Source organism: Hemiscyllium ocellatum, chromosome 4 (assembly GCF_020745735.1).
Source record: "Hemiscyllium ocellatum isolate sHemOce1 chromosome 4, sHemOce1.pat.X.cur, whole genome shotgun sequence".
In the NCBI taxonomy this organism is placed as follows: domain Eukaryota; kingdom Metazoa; phylum Chordata; class Chondrichthyes; order Orectolobiformes; family Hemiscylliidae; genus Hemiscyllium; species Hemiscyllium ocellatum.
Window position 1 is genome coordinate 123,269,545 of NC_083404.1, and position 20,380 is coordinate 123,289,924.

Consider the following 20,380-nt stretch of genomic DNA (forward strand, 5'->3'; position numbering starts at 1 on the left):
CTAATGTCTTGATTGAAGGAAGTGAATGTACTACAGCCAAGTTTGTAAATGACAGAAAAATAGGTGGGAAGGAAAGTAGTGACGATGAGCTGAGTCTGCAGAGGGATATACACAGGTTAAATGAGTGGTTAAAAGCTTGGCAGATGGAATATGATGTGGGAAAAAGAGCATTGTTTTTGCCTTTTGGCAGAAAGAATATAGGAGTCTGATATTATTTAAATGGAGACCAGAGGGATTTGGCAGTCATAGAGATGTACGGTATTTAACTGACCCTTCAGTCCAACTTGTCCGTGCCTACCAGATATCCCAACCCAATCTAGTCCCACCTGCCAGTACCTGGCCCATATCCTTCCAAACCCTTCCTATTCATATACCCATCCAGATGCCTTTTAAATATTGCAATTGTACCAGCCTCTGAATTGCAAAGTGCTAGCATCCAGGGAGTAGAGATGGCAAAAGGAACGAAGCCTTTATTTGAAAGGGAAAGGAATATGTAAGTGTGGAGATTTTGCTAAAATAATGCAAGGCACTAGTCAGACCACAACTGGAATACTGTGAACAGTTTGGACCCCTATATGAAGAAAGATATGCTGGCATTGGAGGCAGAGCTGGAAGATTCACGAGGTTGATACCAGATATAGGGGGTGTCTGTCTTCTGGAGTTTTAGATTAGATTAGACTTAGTGTGGAAACAGGCCCTTCGGGCCAACAAGTCCACACCAATCCTCCAAAGAGCAACCCACCCAGACCCATTCCCTGACATTTACCCCTTCACCTAACACTACGGGCAATTTAGCATGGCCAATTCACCTAACCTGCACATTTTTGGACTGTGGGAGGAAACCGGAGCACCCGGAGGAAACCCACGCAGACACTGGGAGAATGTGCAAACTCCACACAGACAGTTGCCTGAGGCGGGAACTGAACACAGGTCTCTGGCACTGTGAGGCAGCAGTGCTAACCACTGTGCCATCATGCCACCCGTCTTGTGAGGAGAGGTTGAGTTGTTGGGTCTGTACTCATTTCAAAAGAATAAGAGGCAACCTCAGTGATAGGGTACACGTGGAAAGGTTGTTTCGGTCGGGAGTATTTAGGAACAGAAGGTATAATTTCAATAAGGGATTTAACATTTAAAACAGTGGCAAATTTCTTTTCTGAAAGGAGATTGAATCTATGATTTGTTTTTACTGCAGAGAGTTGTTGAAGCTGGGTCATTCTCAGCCTTGAATAGATTTAGATTTTTTTTAATCAGTAAGAAAATTGAAGATTATGTGGAAAGGAAGAAAAGTACCGTTGTATTATTTGATCAACCATGAGCTCATTGAATGATGGCGGAGACTCAATAGACTGGTTGACCTATATCTACTCCTATGTTTGAAAGTCTTATGGTCTATGTTCAGCACCTTCACACAACACCTTTTACAAACTTACTTCATCCATCGCCATTAGGCACAATATCGTTGAATTCTTCAGTTCATTTATTGACCTTATTCCCTGTCTTAAATAGAAATATAGGAACTAATATTTGAGGTAGGCTTCTTGATCCTTTGACCCTGCACAGCTATTCCATATAATCATGGCTGATTATCTGTCTCAATGCCATATTCCAGCTGTCTCTCCATACTCCATGATACCCCCCCCTTATCAATCTCTTTCATTAATTATTTAATAACCTGGCCTCCACATTCCTCTGTGGTAGCAAATAAGACAGGTTGACCACCTTCAATAGAAAAGTGTTTTGTCATCTAGGTCCTTAATGACCTGTATCCTGAAGCTGTGACCCCTGGTTGTAGACTCCCTGACCAAGGAAAACAACCTTCTCCGCTTCTAGTTTGTTAGATTTTAATCTCTTAAATTTGAGCCTCTTGGATTTTATACATTTCAGTTAGATCCCCTCTTAACCTTCTAGTGACCACAGGCTCTGTCAAACAAATCTCTCCTCATGTGACAGTCCTTCCAGCTCAGTTATCATTCTTGTAAATGTTTTACTTCATCTTTGGTAAGTATCTCCTCTCTTAGATGAGGTCTTGTGCCAGAAGGCATGGGGTCAAGTCTCACCTGCTAAAGAGATGTGATAAAATATATCTGAACAAGTCGATTGAAACTGTGTTTTCTCTTAGGGAGAGCAAAACTATCCACAATATTTCAGGTGTGAACTCACCAAGGCACATTATAACTGCAATAAAATATTCTACTTCTGAATTTAATGCTTCTTGCAATGAAGGGTTTGTTGCAGTTGCAGCTGCCTGCTTTCACCAAGTGCACAAACTCTCACAAATCCCTTGGGCATCCACATTTCCTAAAAAGCCGCATTTTAAATAATACTCCGCTCTTCTGTCTTTTTCTGTGAAATATATGACTTCATAGTCATCCATATTGCACTGCATCTGCCATGAGCTTATTGATGTTGTGTAATATCCTGCTTAAAAATTATTCCCTGAAGCAAGAGATAGCCTATTATTTTAATTACACTGCAACAATAATCAAAGCCTGGTCGGCACCCTCAAATCTGTGGACCTTTGCCACTGAGAATGATATAATACGTTCCTCCGATTCCCCTCCAGGTAATGTATCTTCTTCTTTAGAAGTATTTTTGACTCTTTATAGTTGGGTTGAGTTCCTTTTTTCATTCATTCATGGGATGTGTGCATCACTGGCCAGACCAGCATTTATTGCCCATCCCTAATTGTTAAGAGTCAATTGCGTTGCTGTGGGTCTGGAGTCACACGTAGGCCACACCAGACAAGGATAGCAGTTTCCTTCCCTAAAGGATATTAGTGAACCAGATAGGTTTTTTCTGACAGCTAACAATGGATTCATAGTTATCATTAGACTCTTAATTCCAGATATTTATTGAATTGAAATTCCACCATCTGTCATGGCAGAATTCGAACCCAACTCCCCAGAACATTAGGAGAAAGTGAGGACTGCAGATGCTGGAGATCAGAGCTTAAAAATGTGTTGCTGGAAAAGTGCAGCAGGTCAGGCAGCATCAAAGGAACAGGAGAATCGACGTTTCGTCCACCAAAAATACTACTAGGCCATTGCCTTCCCCTACCGAACAGTAGTTTGAGAATAACTACATGACAATTGTAGTGATTCACAAATACAGGATGAACCTTGAGCCTGGTGGTGTCTTGCATTTATATTTTTTTTTCATGACCACCAGATATCTTAAAGTGTTCTACTACCACCGCACTGTGACTGAAGAGTAGTCACTGTAAAAATGTAGAAGACATGGGCAAACACTTTGCTCCAGTAAGTTTTTACAAATAGTCATAGAGATGTACAGCACGGAAACAGACCCTTCAATCCAACTCATCCATGTCAACCAAATCTAGTCCCATTTGCCAGTACTTGGCCCATATTCCTCTAAACCCTCCCTATTTGTATACCCATTCAGATGCCTTTTAAATATTGCAATTGTACCAGCCTCCACCACTTCCTCTGGCAGCTCATTCCATATACATGCCACCCTCCACATGAAAAAGTTACTCTTTTCGTCCCTTTTACATTTTCGCCCTCTCACCCTAAACCTATGCCTTCTAGTTCTCGACTCCCCCACCCTAAAGGAAAAAAACCTTGTCTATTCATCCTATCCATGCTCCTCATGATTATATAAACCTCTATAAGGTCACCCCTCAGCCTCCGATGCACCAGTGAAAACAGCCCCAACCTATTCAGCCTCTCCCTTTTGCTCAAACCTTCCAACATCCTTGTAAATCATTTCTGAAGCCTGTCTATAGGAGGCAGACCAGAATTGCACACACTATTTCTAAAGTGGCTGAACCAATGTCCTGTAGAGCCGCAACATGACCTCCTTACCCCTGTACCCAATGCTCTGACCAAGAAAGGATATCATACCAATCGCCTCCTTCACTATCCTATCTACCTGTGACTCCATTTTCAAGAAAATATGAACCTGCAAAGTATTTTTGTTCAGTAAAACTTCCCAGGACCTTACCATTACAGTATGGTGAGACCCGGATAATTTTGCTTTTGTGATATTAGTTTGAGGACGAAAGTTGATCAGGGCACCATGGATAGCTCTACTTTTCTTGAATACTGTTGAATTTTTAACATCTAATTGTGAGCGGTGACACTGCTTCAGTTTAACAACCTGTACAGAGTACTGCATTGGAATGTTGGCTTTGTTTTTTGGGCTCAGATCTGGAAGGAGACTTGACTGTCAACTTTGTGATTCCAAGAGGAAATGCCACCAACTAAGCTGTTGATAAAACAAGTGAATGACTATTAACAGCATTACGTTGATCTGAATGATCTGTGAATTTTATTTGATGTTGTTTGAAGGCATTGGGGATGGGCAATATTTGCTGGTATTCCCAGCAATACCCATATTTAGTGAATGAGTGACGAAGCAAAATAATTTAAATTTGTTCATAGATTGTGAGCGTTGCTGCCTAGGCCTGCAATTATGTCCTCCTTGATTGCTCAGAGGGTATTTAAAAGTCAACTGCATTGCTGTGGATCTGATGTGTTGGCCAAACCACATAAGAATAGCACATTTCCTTCCCTTTAAAACCATATTTCAAAAGTTGGGTTTGATGTATTAGGTTCCAACTTTAGATTTTTTTGTTTGTTTACAAAATGCAGGATTTGCTAACTATGTTAGCAGCTCAGAGGCTCCACACATGTACTTATTCCAGAATGAGAAGCCGTTCCACACACTGATCTCAGAAGTCCATGCAAAATCTGGAAACATTAAAGAGAATGTAGGTCAGCGTTGCCCATCCTTCATAACCCTTGAAGTTGGTGATGAGCAACCATATTGAATTAATGTAATCTTGAGGATGGATTGTTAGCTGTTAGCAAGATCTGGGATGCTGAACTTGAAAGGACCATGATATCAATATCCAAGGGCCTATTATTGATCAGACATCTACTGGACTAGACATAGTATTTCTGTCTTCAAGAGCAGATCAGAGTCAAGTATTTTCCCCTATGACTCCCTGTCACGAAGTTAGTTGTAAAAATGGTAAAATTGTAAAATGGGGGAAAGCATTGTAACGTCCTTTTTAAAAGAGAAAGTGTTTTTTAGTGCTTAGAGATTTTTACAGAAAAACGTGGCTGTGGTTATGACTAAGCTACTTCAGGTGCTCAAAATTGAAAGAAGTGTATTAAAAGACTTCAGTTAGCAGGCTCAAGCAAATTTTTACTCGGACAACAGTTTAAAATCAGCCAATTAATTTAAAGAGACTAAGGATTAATAGAATTTAAAACTGGCTTTCTGGCGTCAAAACAATCAAATTATAAGAGCTGAATATGTAATTACGGGTATAAAAGATGTCAGCATTTGAAAATTAAGGACAGCGCTAACTGCCTATCTAACATGAAAAGCTCCAAGAAATCTCTAAGAGGGCAACATCTACTTAAAAGGTACCAAGGCATTTGATAGCTAAAAATATTTGTAGTGTAAAGTTAAGAAAACAATCCAGGAGAACAGCAGATTCAAGGAAAAGAGGAAGGAAGCCTGAAGAGAGAAGACCATCTGTAGGGACTTTCAGAGATTAAGTGCTAATTTACTGTTATTAATTGTGTTATTGGGACAGCATATTAAAAAAATTGTGATTAGCTGAGGGATAATGGTTATTTAGGGAAAGAGTGTTTGGTTTGTTATGTTTTGTTAGTGTTCACTGTTAGGGTTAAATAAATTGTTACTTTTTATCTTCTTCCATTCACATTTTTTTTACAGATTGAGGCGGGGCGATCTTCTATGGGGGTTTTACTTTAATTAGCAGAGGAGTTTGACCTCTGCTTCATTAGGCTCCCCAAAGCCAGTTCACTATCTACTTGGCCCAAGTCAGGACTGTGATGGAATACTCCACATGTGCCTGGATGTTTGCAGTCCAACAACACTCTCCAGAAGCTTGACATCATCCAAGAATGTTGTCTGTCTTGGAGATGTTAATTACCTGCTGTGTATCATGTGAAACAAATGTTATTTGCCACTTAGCAGGCCAAGCTTGTATGTTGTTCAGGTCTTGCTGCATTTCAGTATCTGAGGATTCTCACACAGTGGTAAACATTGTGCATCCATTCGCAAACATTGCCACTTCTGACCTTATGGAACCAAGGTCATTGATGACGCAGCTGAAGATGGTTGGGGCCAAGGCACTACCCTGGACAATTACTGCAGTAATGTCTGGACTGTAAGACAATTCATCTCCAACATGCATAACCATTTTCCTTTTTGCTAATTATGACTATGATCAGTGGAGAGTTTTCCCCCCAGTTTCCATTTATTGTAGTTTGCCTGGGTCCCTGATGTCACACTGAGTCAGATGCTTCCTTAATGTCAAGGGCAGTCAGTATTACCTCTGGAATTCAGCTGTTTTGTTCATGTCTGGATTAAATGAGGTCAGGAGCTGGGTGATCCTTACCAGAGCTGCAAATGTGTTGCTGGTCAAAGCACAGCAGGCCAGGCAGCATCTCAGGAATAGAGAATTTGACGTTTCGAGCATAAGCCCTTCATCAGGAATAAGAGAGAGAGCCAAGCAGGCTAAGATAAAAGGTAGGGAGGAGGGATCCTTACCAGAGCCCAACTTAACATCAGTGAACAGGTTTTTAACTGACCAAGTTGAAAGCACTTTTGACAACCCTTCAATCGCTTTGCTGATTCTTATACTATTGAATAAAATAATTGCAGCATGAATTGGCTGGTCGACAGAAGACAGCAAGTGGTAGTGGAAGGAAAATATTCTGCCTGGAAGTCAGTGGTGAGTGGTGTTCCACAGGGCTCTGTTCTTGGGCCTCTGCTCTTTGTAATTTTTATTAATGACTTGGATGAGGAGATTGAAGGATGGGTTAGCAAGTTTGCAGATGACACAAAGGTTGGAGGTGTCGTTAACCGTATAGAGGACTGTTGTAGGCTGCAGCGTGACATTGACAGGATGCATAGATGGGGTAAAAACAATGACTGCAGATGCTGGAAACCAAATTCTGGATTAGTGGTGCTGAAAGAGCACAACAGTTCAGGCAGAATCCAAAGTGCAACTAAATCGACGTTTCGGGCTTATTCCTGATGAAGGGCTTTTGCCCGAAACGTCAATTTTGCTGCACTTTGGATGCTGCCTGAACTGTTGTGCTCTTCCAGGACCACTAATCCAGGATGCAGAGATGGGCTGAGAGGTGGCAGATGGAGTTCAACCTGGATAAATGTGAGGTGATGCATTTTGGAAGGTCGAACTTGAAAATCGAGTACAGGATTAAAGACAGGATTCTTGGCAGTGTGGAGGTACAGCGGGATCTTGGTGTGCAGGTACATAGATCCCTTAAAATTGTCACCCAGGTGGACAGGGTTGTTAAGAAAGCATGTTTTGGCTTTCATTAACAGGGGGATTGAGTTTAAGAGCCGTGAGATCTTATTGCAGCTCTATAAAACTTTGGTTAGACTGCACTTGGAATACTGTGTCCAGTTCTGGTTGCCCTATTGTAGGAAAGATGTGGATGCTTTGGAGAGAGTTCAAAGAAGGTTTACCAGGATGCTGCCTGGAATGGAGGGCTTATCTTACGAAGAGAGGTTGACTGATCTCGGACTTTTTTCATTGGAAAAAAGAAGGAAGAGAGGGAACCTAATTGAGGTGTACAAGATAATGAGAGGCATAGGTAGAGTTGATAGCCAGAAACTTTTTTCCAGGGCAGAAATTGTTAACATGAGGGGTCATACTTTCCGCCGAACAGCGTAAAACTATCGAGGGGATGTCAGAGACAGGTTCTTTATGCAGAGAGTTGAGAGAGCATGGAGTGTGTTGCCCGCAGCAGTCGTGGAAGCGAGGTCATTGGGGATATTTTTAAGAGACTGCTGGGCATGCATATGGTCACAGAAATTTGAGAGTTCATACATTAGGTTTAGCTCACATGAGGATCAGTGGTCGGCACAACATCGTGGGCTGAAGGGCCTGTTCTGTGCTGTACTGTTCTATGTTCTGTGTTCATGTTTTCCATAGAGGTTATATAATTAAATATTGTGCTTGGTTAAGAATGTGACACAAAAGTGGTATGTGCCACATATTAATTTTGATTCTTAGAATGTTTAGGTTTTATATTCACCACTTAAGTCCGAAGTATGCTGCAGACTACAGATGTGTCTGGAATCAAATGCACCCCAAACCATTGTATTCTAGCATGTAAGATTACTCCTACCCCCCAAAAATGTTCACACTCCTGAAAGATGAAGACCAGTGCATTTTTCAAAATAAAATGGACATTCACGAAACTTTGTTTTCTTCATGCCAGCATTAGTCCATAACTGAATGCTGTTTCACAACCAGAATATTTCTGCATGCGAAGTGTCAGTTGTTCTGCTCTTTGACTTTCTATTTTTGTGATATTTAAACTGTACCCCCTATTCCTGATTGATGTTTGGATTCCTGTTTTTAAGATCTCTGCACCATTTTGCATGTCTTGATTGGTGAATCAGATTTTTAAATCTAGGGAAACACCCAAGGCCTGTGTTGATGTAGAAGCAATTCTCTTTAATGCACGATTTCAGTCCAACTTCCTGTTGCTGATTTTGAAGTCCAGGAATCGAGGAATATGGATGTAATAGCTGAGTAATTATAGTACTGGGATAGGAAGCTGCTGGTTGTGAGCTCCAGTGTTACAGTGCCAAATTGTGAAATTGCATTCGATAAACTTGATAATGTATAAATTAGGCTTATAAAACGACCTTACAGTCTTCGTGATAATTCTTTAAAAAAACTGGGTTTACAAATGTCTTTCAGTACCTTAGTTCGGAATAGGTTCCAACTACTGTCTTGCTTGTGCTACTTGTATCCTAAGAAAAATAAATCATGTCATTGGATGCCTAATCCTGACAAATTTCTTGAATGCATACTGATTTTTCACTCTTCCACCAATTTTAGTAGTTCACAGAAGCCCTGGCACAATATGCAGTATTGTGTAATTTACCCTTTGACATAGTCATTGTTTCTTGCTATGTTGACAGCCTGTCTCAAACTGTACTTTCAAATGAGTTTTTGTGTGCGAGAGAGTGTATAACTGTCCAATTGAGATTATGTTTGCCAGGATTGGGTGGAGTTCAGCCTTCATTTCCTTATTTCCATAAACAAATTCTTTGATTACTTCAGGAATGTTTAGATAAGTTATTCATTAAAGTTGCTTTTTTTCCCTCGGTGCTTTTATGTTGTAACTTAATGACAGTTGTTTCCTTGATTAAATGAACAAATAAAATGCTGAGAAATTGGTTTGCTGATGTGCATGACTGCTTGCTATTATTCTGATGCATACTTGATGTCCTGAGAAATTATTGCAATACCGATGTATGAAGGATAAGAGTGCAAATATTGATGTTGTTTGCAACTTTGTTATATTTGAGACTGCATTTTAAGCATGGTATGCTGCCAAATCTTTTACTACACCTGGTGTGGCTGGTGGGTTGGTTCAATTTGTAGTTGAGAATGCTATAAAGCATCCAATGTATAGGTGCAATGTCATGGGCTTGAGTCCAGGTTTCCCATTTTGTATTGATTGTTAAATATGAAGAAGAATAATACTATCTGTAAAATAGCTCGCTCTTGTCACTACTGAAATAGATGTCAATCAATTAAAATAATAATCTATCTTAAAAACTACAGCTTCAGTGAAACAAGTGAACTTTTGATGACCGTGTGTTTTATTCTATTTAGGAGGTCAACATTTGTGAAGAGAAGCACACAATATTTCAGTTGTATTTCTTATTCACTCATGGCACATGCCGCTGGCCAGACCAACATTTATGTCCATCCATGGTAGTGAACTGCTACCTTGAATTGCTGAAGTAGATAGACCCAGCTGAAAATGTGTTGCTGGTCAAAGCACAGCAGGCCAGGCAGCATCTCAGGAATAGGGAATTCGACGTTTCGAGCATAAGCCCTTCATCGTACTGTTAGGGAGGGAATTTCAGAGTTTTGACCCCATGAAATTAAAGGAATATATTTCTGAGTCAGGATGGTGAGTGGCTTGGAGGGGAACTTGCAGTTTGTGATGTTCCCATGTATCTGCTGCCCTTGTCCTTGATGGAAGTAGCTGTGGGTTTGGAAAGTACTGTCTTGGGATCTTTGTTAAATTTCTGCTGTGCATCTTGTAGATAATACATACAGCTACTCGAGGATGTGTTTATAGTCAAGCAGGCTGTTTTCTCTGGTGTCCAGCTATCTGAGAGTTGAGAGCTGCACACATCCAAGCAGTTTGAGCTACTAGAGCAAATGGTAGAGATGAGCACAACTACAGTATTTAAAAGATATTTGGACAGGTACATGGATAGGAAGTGTTTAGAGGAATATAGGCCAAATGCGGGCAAATGGGACTAGTTCAGTTTAGGAAAACTAGTTGGCATGGATGAGTTGGACCGAAGGGTCTGTTTCCATTCTGTATGACCCAATGTGACCTATTCAGGTGGGGAGAATTTCATCACACTCCTGAATTATGACTTGTGGATAGGCTTTGGGGAGTCAGGAGATGAGTTAATTCTGGCCTCTGGCCTGCTTTTGTACGTACGGTATTTATATGGCGTATCCAGTTGAGATTCTGGTAAATGGTAACCCCCAGATGTTGTCAATCAGGAATTCAGTGATGGCAATGCATTGCATGTCAAGAGGTGGGTTGTCCTTTTTATTATAAATGGTTGTTACTCGGTATTTATGTGGCAAGAATGTTACTTGACAGTTTTCAGCCTAAACCTGGGTATTGCTCAGGTCTTGTTACATTTAGACATGGATTGCTTCAGAATCTGGTGAGTCACAAATAGTGCTGATCCAGTCTGGTAAAAGATCATCATAACTCCGTTTCAGCTGCTGCCCGACTTGCTGAGAATTTCCAGCATTTTCTGTGGATCACTTCGGAATTCCGATATCAAGTGTCTTCATGTCCCTCATGCAGACGTCCTTGTAGCTTAGCTGGGGATGCCCAGTGGGTCTCTTCTCAGATGCAGGCTCTTCATAGAGGATATCCTGAGCAGCATGTACATACTGGAAAGGCCAGCGTGAGCTAGGATAGCTATGTTGGACACTCAGTCTTGCCAGGATATGCCCATGATACAGCGGATAGTCCTCAAATGGAAGCTGTTCAGTCTTCTCTCCTGTCTGGCATATGTAGTCCATGTTTCATTGCCATATAGTTGATGATGCTGGTGTTGTGGACTGACATTTTTGATTTCATGGCAGCTTGGAATTTGTCCATACTCGAGTTGTGAGGCAAGCAAGACTTGAGGCGCCTTTCCCGATCTTCTTGTCATCTGAGTCTAAGGAAGGGTTGTCAGTGATGGTAGAGCCAAGGTACGTAAACTGATGGATGACATTGAGTTCGTACTCATCGATGGTGGTGACCAGCAGGGCTTCTGTGTCCTGTCCCAGGACGCACGTTGTCTTCAGACTGATAGTCAGCCTGAAATCGTTGCAAGCGTGAGCAAGGCGGTCTATCAGTAACTGAAGTTCCTAATGGGTGTATGTTGCAACTGCAGCATTTATTGGGAACAGCATGTCCCTGAGGAGTGCCGCATGTACTTTTGCCTGGGCTCTGAGGGGGCCAGGTTGAAGAGCCTGCCGTCTTAGCTTGTGCGTAGGTAAATCCTCTCCGTTGCAGTGCCAAAGGCATGTTTCAGGAGCATAGCTAAAAAAAACCCAAAGAGTGTGGGAGTGAGGACACAGCCTTGTTTGATGCCACTGCGGATGTTGAAGGGCTCAGAAGGCCTGCTGTTGAACTGCACTGTCCCCTTCATGTTACTGTGGAAGGATTCTATCATGCTCAGCAGTTTTGGTGGGCAGCTGATCTTCAGGAAAACCTTGAAAAGGCCGTTTCTGCTGACCAGGTCGAATGCCCTGGTGCGGTCGATGAAGGTGACATACAAGGGGCATTTCTGTTCTCTGCACTTCTGCAATTGGCAAAGGGAGGAAATCTGACCTTTTAGCTCAGAAGCTGAGCTGTGACTCTGGGTATACATGTTCTGCCAGTTTCTGCAGGCGAGTCAAAGTGACTCGAGCAAAGGCTTTGCCAATAGTGTCGAGGAGAGAGATGCCTCTGTAGTTGTTGCAGTCGCTATCCTTGAAAATAATGTTATCAATATGCTAAAAAGCCTGCCATCACTTTATCATGGTTTACAATTTGGGTGAATTCAATGTATCCTTCCCAAAACTGTAACAATTGGACGCCTAATGGAAGAAGAAAGTGAGGACTACAGATGCTGGAGATCACAGTCGAAAAGTGTGGTGCTGGAAAAGCACAGTAGATCAGGCAGCATCAGAGGAACTGGACAATTGACGTTTCGGGCATAAGCCCTTCAACAGGAATGGCAGGGGTGTTGGTGGGGGGGAAGAGGGCTGAGAGATAAATAGGAGGGGGTGTGAGGCTGGGAAGACGATACGTCTTCAGGACGTGGCAGAAGAGCTTCAGAGCAGAGGAGATGACTTGGGGGGTGCATTGTGTGAGAGAGAGAGAGACTCACCGAGATCCTTGTGTAAGGAAGAGAACTTTTTCAAGGTGAACATCCTTGGAAGAGGCTTCACAGTAAGGTTACAGCAACTAGGAGGAAAAGTGAGGTCTGAAGATCAAAGTCAAAAGTGTGGTGCTGGAAAAGCACAGCATGTTAGGCAGCATCAGAGGAGCAGCAGAATTGACATTTCTGGCATAAGCCCTTCGTCAGGAATGTTGGGGTGTTGGGCAAGGGAGCTGAGAGATAAATGTGCGGGTGGTTGGGGGTGAAGGTAGCTGGGAACGTGATAGGTCAATGCAGATGGGGGAAGTGATAGTGATAGGTTGGAGGGGAGAGTGGAGTGGATAGGTGGGCAGGAAGATGGAGAGGTAGGACAATTCTAGAGGGCGGTGCTAAGTTGGAGGGTTGGATCTAGGATGAGGTGAGGGGAGGTAAGGAAACTGGATACACCTATGCCCTCCATGCTCCCCACATAATTTGGGTCACTACCCATGCCATCCACCTCCTCCATGACTTTTGTTTCCCTGGTCCCCAATGACTCATCTTCACCATGGGCATCTAGTCTCTATACATGTCTGTCTGTCATGGCGAAAGCCTCTAAACCCTCTGTTTCTTCCTCTCCCACTGACCCAACTAGTACCCCTCTAATGGCGCGCACACGTTCGGTTGGCGGAACTGGTCCTCATCCTCGACAGCTTCTCCTTCGAATCCTCCCTCTTCCTTCAGACCAAAGGGGTAGCCGTGGGCCCCAGGTATGCCTGCCTCTTTGTCGGATATGTGGAACAGTCCATCTTCCACAGTTACACTGGAACCATTCCCCACCTTTTCCTCTGCTACATTGATGACTGTATTGGCGATCCCCCCCCCCCCCCTGCTCCCATGAGGAGGTTGAACAGTTTATCGACTTCGCGAACACCTTCCACCCTGATCTTAAGTTCATTTGGACCATCTTGGACATCTCCCTCCCCTTCCTGGACTCCTCTCCATCTCCAGCTCCATCTCTGGCAACCAACTCAACACTGACATCTACTTCAAACCCACCGACTCCCACAGCTACACGATCCTCCCACCCCTCCTCCTGTAAAAATGCTATCTCTTACTCCCACTTCCTTTACCTCCACCGTATCTGCTGCCAGGAGGAGCAATTCCAGATGATCTTCTATTTCAAGGACTGGACGTGATCAACAATGCCCTCCAATGCATCTCCTCCGCTTCCCGCACATCTACCCTTGAACCCCACCCCTCCTATCGCAACAAGGATAGAACCTCCCAGTTTTCACCTTCCACCCCACTAATCTCCGTGTACAGACGTACAATCAGACTCCACTGCCACAGATACATTTCCCTCTCTATCTCTATCTGCATTCTGGGAGACCATTCCCTCTGCAACTTCCCTGGCCACTGTATGATGTGTAAAACCTGAGCCTCCACCCCCCCCCAAGAGAAACCTTTTCATATCTGGCAGAGAATTTCCTGCACGTCGAAACACCTCATCAACTGTGTCCGTTGCTCTCGATGCAGTCTCCTCTACGTTTGGGAGACAGGATAACAGGATGCCAACTTGTGAAACATTTTCCAGGAACATCTCTGGGACACATGCACCAAACAGCTCCACTGCCCTGTAGCCAACCACTTTTAACTCCCCTCCCACTCCGCCAAGGATATGCTCACCTTGTTTCATCTCCACTGCCAAATACACCCAAAGACTGGGGGAAGAATGCCATATCTTCCACCTTGGGACCCTTTAACCACACGACCTAACTAGTTTCCTTAACTTCCCTCCCCATCTTATCCGAGATCCAACCCTCCAACTCTGTACCGCCCTCTTGAACTGTCGTACTTGTCCATTTTCCTTCCCACCCACAGTCCACTCTCCCCTGTGAACTATCACCATCACTCCCATCTGCATCCACCTATTGCTTTCCCAGCTCCCCACCCTTCTCTTTATCTCTCCGCTCCCCACCACCCCCACCCCACTTTCCAGATGAAGCGGTCGCCTACTCCCCTGATGCTGCATGACCAGCTGTGGTTTTCCAGCACCTCAGCTTTCTTCTGATTTTTTTCAGCATCTACAATCCTCACTTTTTCTCAATTATTTTAGATTAGATTAGATTACTTAGTGTGGAAACAGGCCCTCTGGCCCAACAAGTCCACACCGACCCGCCAAAGCGCAACCCACCCATATCCCTACATTTACCCCTTTACCTAACACGGGCAATTTAGCATGGCCAATTCACCTGACCCGCACATCTTTACTCTAATGTAAATAAGATATTACAAAAACACCACCAAAGGCTCCATCATAGTAGAAGGCTTTGAGGAATGATTTAAAGGAGGAAAGAGATAGAGATGTTCATGGAGAGAACTATGGAGCTTAGAGCCTGAATAGCTGATGTCACAGTCATCTAAGTATTGAGCAACTAAAATTTGGAATGCTGAGCAGACCAGAATAAGAAAAGTGCAGATAAGTTGGAGGCTTGTAAGGCTGATGGAGTTGACACAGAAAATCAAGGGCAAGGCTATGGCATGATGTAAAACATGGATGAGCATTTTAACTTTGAGGCTATGCTCCACTCGGACACAGTGTGGATCAGAAGCACCACTATTAAATTCTTTACATTTTTTCATGTGATTAGATGCTGATTATGATCTTAATTGGTTATTATGCAAGATTGTTGGGAAGATTTTTACCAGGAAATATTTGAGAAAATGGCTGCTAATCTGATGTGCAATCAGTTTTCTGGTACATCTGAATGTTCAAAACAATAGTTTTTGCTACATGTATGATCTGCCATAGTGAATTTCACAGTATGGGAGTTGTCTGTGTGCTCGGTTTCAAACAGATTCTACGTTAAATCCACTCTGTTTTATGAAACAAAACCCTCCTGGATGCCACACCTCTGAATATTACCAATGTCAAAGCTTTGAATGGATGCTGGCAATTATTCGACCTGTTTTCTTTTCACCCCATCCTATCTCAAGACAGTGATGGTGAATGAGACATCCTGCAATCCTTGTGTCATCCACAATACTGTTAATTTATGAATACCCTTTTACTCATGTGGGATAGAGCGTCATAGAGATGTACAGCACAGAAACAGACCCTTCAGTCTAACTTGTCCATGCCCACTAGATATCCCAACCTAGTCTAGTCCCACCTGTCAGTACTTGGCCCATAGCCCTCTCTACCCTTCCTATTCACACATCTATCCAGATGCCTTTTAAATGTTGCAATTGTACCAGCCTCCACCATTTCCTCTGGCAGCTCATTCCATACATGCACCACCTTCTGTGTGAAGAAGTTGTCCCTTTTTATATCTTCCCTCCTCACCCTAAACATATGCCATCTAGTTTTGAACTCGCCTACCCCAGGGAAAAGACTTTGTCTATTTATGCTCTCCATGCCCCTGATTTTATAAACCTCTGAGGTCACCCCTCCACTTTCGATGCTCCAAGGAAAACAGCCCCAACATATTCAGTCTCTCTCGATAGCTTAAATCTTCCAATCCTGGCAACATCCTTGTAGATCTTTTCTGAACCCTTTCAAGTTTCACAGCATCCTTCCGATAGGAAGGAGATCAGAATTGCATGCAATATTTCAAAAGTGGTCTAACCAATGTCCTGTACAGCCACAACATGACCCCTCGACTCCTATACTCAGTGCTCTGACCGATAAAGGAAAGTGTACCAAACGCCGCCTCCACTATTCTAACTACCTGCGACTCTACTTTCAAGGAGCTGTGCACTCCAAGGTCCCGAGAACCTTACCATTAAGTGTCTTAAGCCCTGCTAAGATTTGCTTTCCTGAAATGCAGCACCTCACATTCATCTAAATTAAACTGTCATGTGTCACTCCTCAACCCATTGGTCCATCTGATCAAGATACCATTGTAATCTGATGTAACCTCTTTGACTGCAATGTGGATTTTGAGGCTAATGAATAATGGACATAATGTGATTCAGTTGTATGAAAACAAGAATGCTGTTTAACCAGTAATTTTGTTTTTGTGGATTAGTTGGTACTTACCAGTAAAATTAATTTGGAAAAATGCAGTTTGATGACCACTTAGGTAGAATCTGATTAAAATGCTGTAGTGGACATAAAGCACATACAGTTACCATATGGAAAATAAGGACGTGTGCAGTGACTAGCTAATACCAGTCTCTGAATAGGATATAATTTACATGTCCCACTGTATGTTAAACTTGTATTTTCAATGTTCTATTCGTCCCTCCCCATTGCTAGTGATTGTGTGTAGCTGGCTGGAAACTAAAAATTTATTTGCCATTGAGTTATTATACACTATCCAAAGTTGTTTATTTGCTAGGAACTGCAGTACAGTTGTTGGGATTTCCTGGTATGATCAAATAATTATAACCTAATCAGGATCAAGTAACTATCCAGATGCAAGACTTAATCACTCCTGCAGATTACTCACGCCAAAGGCATCGATTGTACTTTGAAAAATGTTTCTACAGTACTGGGACATGTCTTGATCTGTCTCACAGTCACTATGTTCCTGAAACATGGTGGAATGTTAATCAAGAGAGGATTTGTATGTGATAACACAACAGGCTCCGATTCCCTGTACAGAAGAGTTAAATTCAAGCCTGAAAAATGCAATTTTGGGAATTTTTGAACTGTGCAGGTGGAGGTAAGCTACATAAAAACAGTTTAAACTATATACTAACTTTTTAAAAAAATTTTAAATTTCAGGTGCTTTCCATATACCTTGTCCACTATGACTTGAGATATGTTGAATTGTTAAACTTAACTTGGGTTTAAAAGAAAGTCTGCTTGGCTTTTCTTTCCCTTTTATGTGTGGGTGAAATTGTTATGTAAATAACAGCCACCACTAAAAGGGAAAATACTGCAGTTTCTGGAAATCAGAAAAGCAGGAAATGCTGGAAGCACTCAAAAGGACTAATAGTATCTATGGTGAGAGAAAGATGGAATTAACATTTCATATTGATGGTCTTTCAGAACATGGAGATTTAATAAATGTGCAGAATCAGCTCAGTGATTAAATGAAGAAGATCATTAAATGCCAGAAGTGATAATCAAGACAATAATAAGAAAAATCAGAAAAATATTAAATCCATCCCAAATTCAGAAAATTTGTCAATGGTTTTAGCAGATTAACAGTGATGGAGGGATTATGGACAATCAAGTCAAGCAGAGAGGGATTCGATGGCCTGGGTATATGGAGAAGACGATAAGGATTAAGACAGTCCCACTGGCTGTGTACAGATGAGGAATAACCATCCCATGCACGTGCTGTTGACAAAATCTCCCATAATCAGTAAATTCCATGATCAGGGAGGATACATTACACTTGGAAACTGAATCAACTATAAGGCAGAGTTTCGAAGTAAGGGATCTTCCATTTAAGAAGAAGGCATATTTTCTTGAAGTAGTAAATCTTTGGAATTCTTTACCCCACAGAGCAGTGGACGCTGAGTCATTGAATGTATTCAAGGTGGAATTAGATTTTTGATCAACTTGGGAGTCCAGAGTTATGAGGAGCAGATCAGCCATAATTTTACCTAATAGCCTCCTTGTGCCTGGTCTGCTATGTGGCCCTCACCTACTATCTTACGAATTTATGAATTTCAAAGGTCATTCAAGGAATCTCACCTTTTTGATGCTTTGCAGACTTAGAGATTTAATATCAATTTCAGACTTTGGAAGTCCCACGTCTGTGTTGTTTTTTAGATAGTAACAGCTGAAGATTATTTTGTTACTTTATTTATATTTCTACTTTACCCATCTTTTGTTCTTTCCATGTCCCATTACCACCATCCTGTTTCTTCTATACGGCTTCATCACTCAGGCTACATATAGATGCCACGTCAAGACCCTTGAGAAGTATCATCAACATTGTTTGAGATGGATTCTCCACATTAGTAGACAGGACAGGTTACTAAAAAGCAGCGAACAGCACAAGGGTCAATGCCACGATCATCCATAACCATGTTTTTTGGGCTGGCCATATGCATAGGATGCTTGAGTTGTGACTGCCAAAGTAAATGATTTTCACCCAGCTCAGAAAGGCACTCGAACAAGAGGAGGACAAAGGAATCATTTTGAAGACTCTCTGAAGGGGCTGTCCTTCAGAAATACAACAGAGATCTCAGGGCATGAGAGACTCTCGTTTAAAACAAGCTGACTTGAAGGAGCTCTGTTATGAAGGGACACAATTATTTCAGAACACCTAATGGCAAGAGGAACACAGAAAAGGAACTGGAGTTCCTAGAGCCAATCATTACATGTGGGGAAACACCTACCAAATGTGTGGTCAGAGATGCAACTCTTCAACGACATAAGGACCCTAGAGCCTGTGACCAGTGCCATGGAATTTTCTCTTGAACAATCATTAATGGATAATTGTCAGCTGATGATGACCAGGGCTGAATACAGTACTCTGGCTATGACCTAACTAAAGTTTTGCACAGCTCCAACATAACCTTCCTGCTCTTACTAGACATTTTGGATGCTCTCTCATTAGGAGAGACAATTGGTAGTGGTTTAACCGGAGGGTCATCATGCTTAGGTAAGAGGAAGGATTGCAAAGGAGTGTCCTTCTTGTAACCTCAGTCTGTATGGGAATTGAAAAGCCACAATTGGCATTGCTCTGCATTTCAAAACAGCTGAACACCGAACTGAGCTAGTATATTCTCTGACATGGCTGTCAAAGTCAAGTTTCCTGTATGTCTTAACCACCCTGTTATCCTTGTCTGTCACCCCGGTATCTGTGGGAAATCACTCCAAGATCCCTCTGTTCCTCCTGAGATTCCTAGTGTCTTGCTATTAGAGTACTCCCTTGTTACTTCCAAAAGTGCATCAACTCCCACTTATCAGGGTTAAAATCCATCAGTCTCTGATGTGCCTATCTGATCAATGCAAGACCTTCTTCCTAACCAGCTTTCATGACATCTACAAACTTGTCAACCACCCATGTTTTGTTCTATATTTTTTCTACATATCACAAACAGTAAGGGACTCAGTGCTGATCCCTTTGGTACACCACTGGACACTGGTCTGCAGTCACATGAACCTGGATTTCAGATGCTTTTATTTTCTTTATCAATCTACCATGTGACCTTGTCAAAATCTTTGCTGAAATCCATATGAGCTTCATAACTGCACTACCCTCATCTGCACACCCACTCTCAAAATTCACCCAAATTTGTTCGGTATGACTTCTTTCTGACAAAGCCATGCTGACAATCCCGATCAAACTTTGCCTCTCTAAATAGGGGCGGGCGAAGGTGGCGGGTGTGGGGTGGGGGGGGGTGGGGGTGGGGGTGGGGGGTGGGGGGGGGTGGGGTGGGGGGTGGGGGGTGGGGGTGGGTGGGGTGGGGGGGGTGGGGTGGGGGGGGGTGGGGGGGTGGGTGGGGTGGGTGGGTGGGTGTGGGGTGGGGTGGGGGGGTGGGGTGGGGTGGGGGGGGGGGGTGGGGTGGGGTGGGTGGGGGGGTGGGTGGGGTGGGTGGGGTGGGTGGGGGGGGGTGGGGGGGGGGGGGGTGTGGGGGGGACACTATCCTGGAGTCATGTCTGTGGCTACAGAAACACATGTTTGTTCTTCAAACTTATGAATCCACTATCAGTATCGCCCTAGCTTTTTTTTGTTTCTCTGCTTCTGTACAGTCAGGCCACTTGAGGTGCAAGAAGCTTGGCTCTGTCTTCACTCTCTTGTGGATCCTCCCAGGGCTACTTGTTGCTTTCTCTACCATCAGCTTCCAAAATGGAAAATTGATTTGTGAGTGGGCCTCTGGGGGATTCCTGCAATACCTCTTGATTCTCAAACTACCTGGTGGTCATCCATTCCCCTCCTTGCATCAGTCCCTTGAGCAGGTGGTGTGACGACCTTGATATACGTGCTATATAAATAACCCTCATCCTTGAGGATGTGCCACAGTGTTGCTCAATTTC

The 20,380-nt window shown here is 42.9% G+C and overlaps 1 protein-coding gene across 7 annotated transcripts in view; it reads left to right on the top strand.

Moving 5' to 3' along the window:
• LOC132815081 (focal adhesion kinase 1) overlaps positions 1-20,380 on the top strand; it is a 557,743-nt gene that overhangs the window by 34,124 nt on the left and 503,239 nt on the right. For 2 of the 7 annotated variants that reach the window (XM_060823812.1, XM_060823814.1), the window contains exon 1: positions 16,983-17,102. The exons of 3 other annotated variants lie outside the window; for them this stretch is intronic. In XM_060823812.1, coding sequence (XP_060679795.1) covers positions 17,066-17,102 — 37 coding nt within the window. In that variant the 5' untranslated portion in view covers positions 16,983-17,065. Of the gene's footprint in view, positions 1-16,976; positions 17,103-20,380 lie in introns of those variants that run through there. 2 more of the 7 variants (XM_060823821.1, XM_060823818.1) reach the window with 2 other exon arrangements.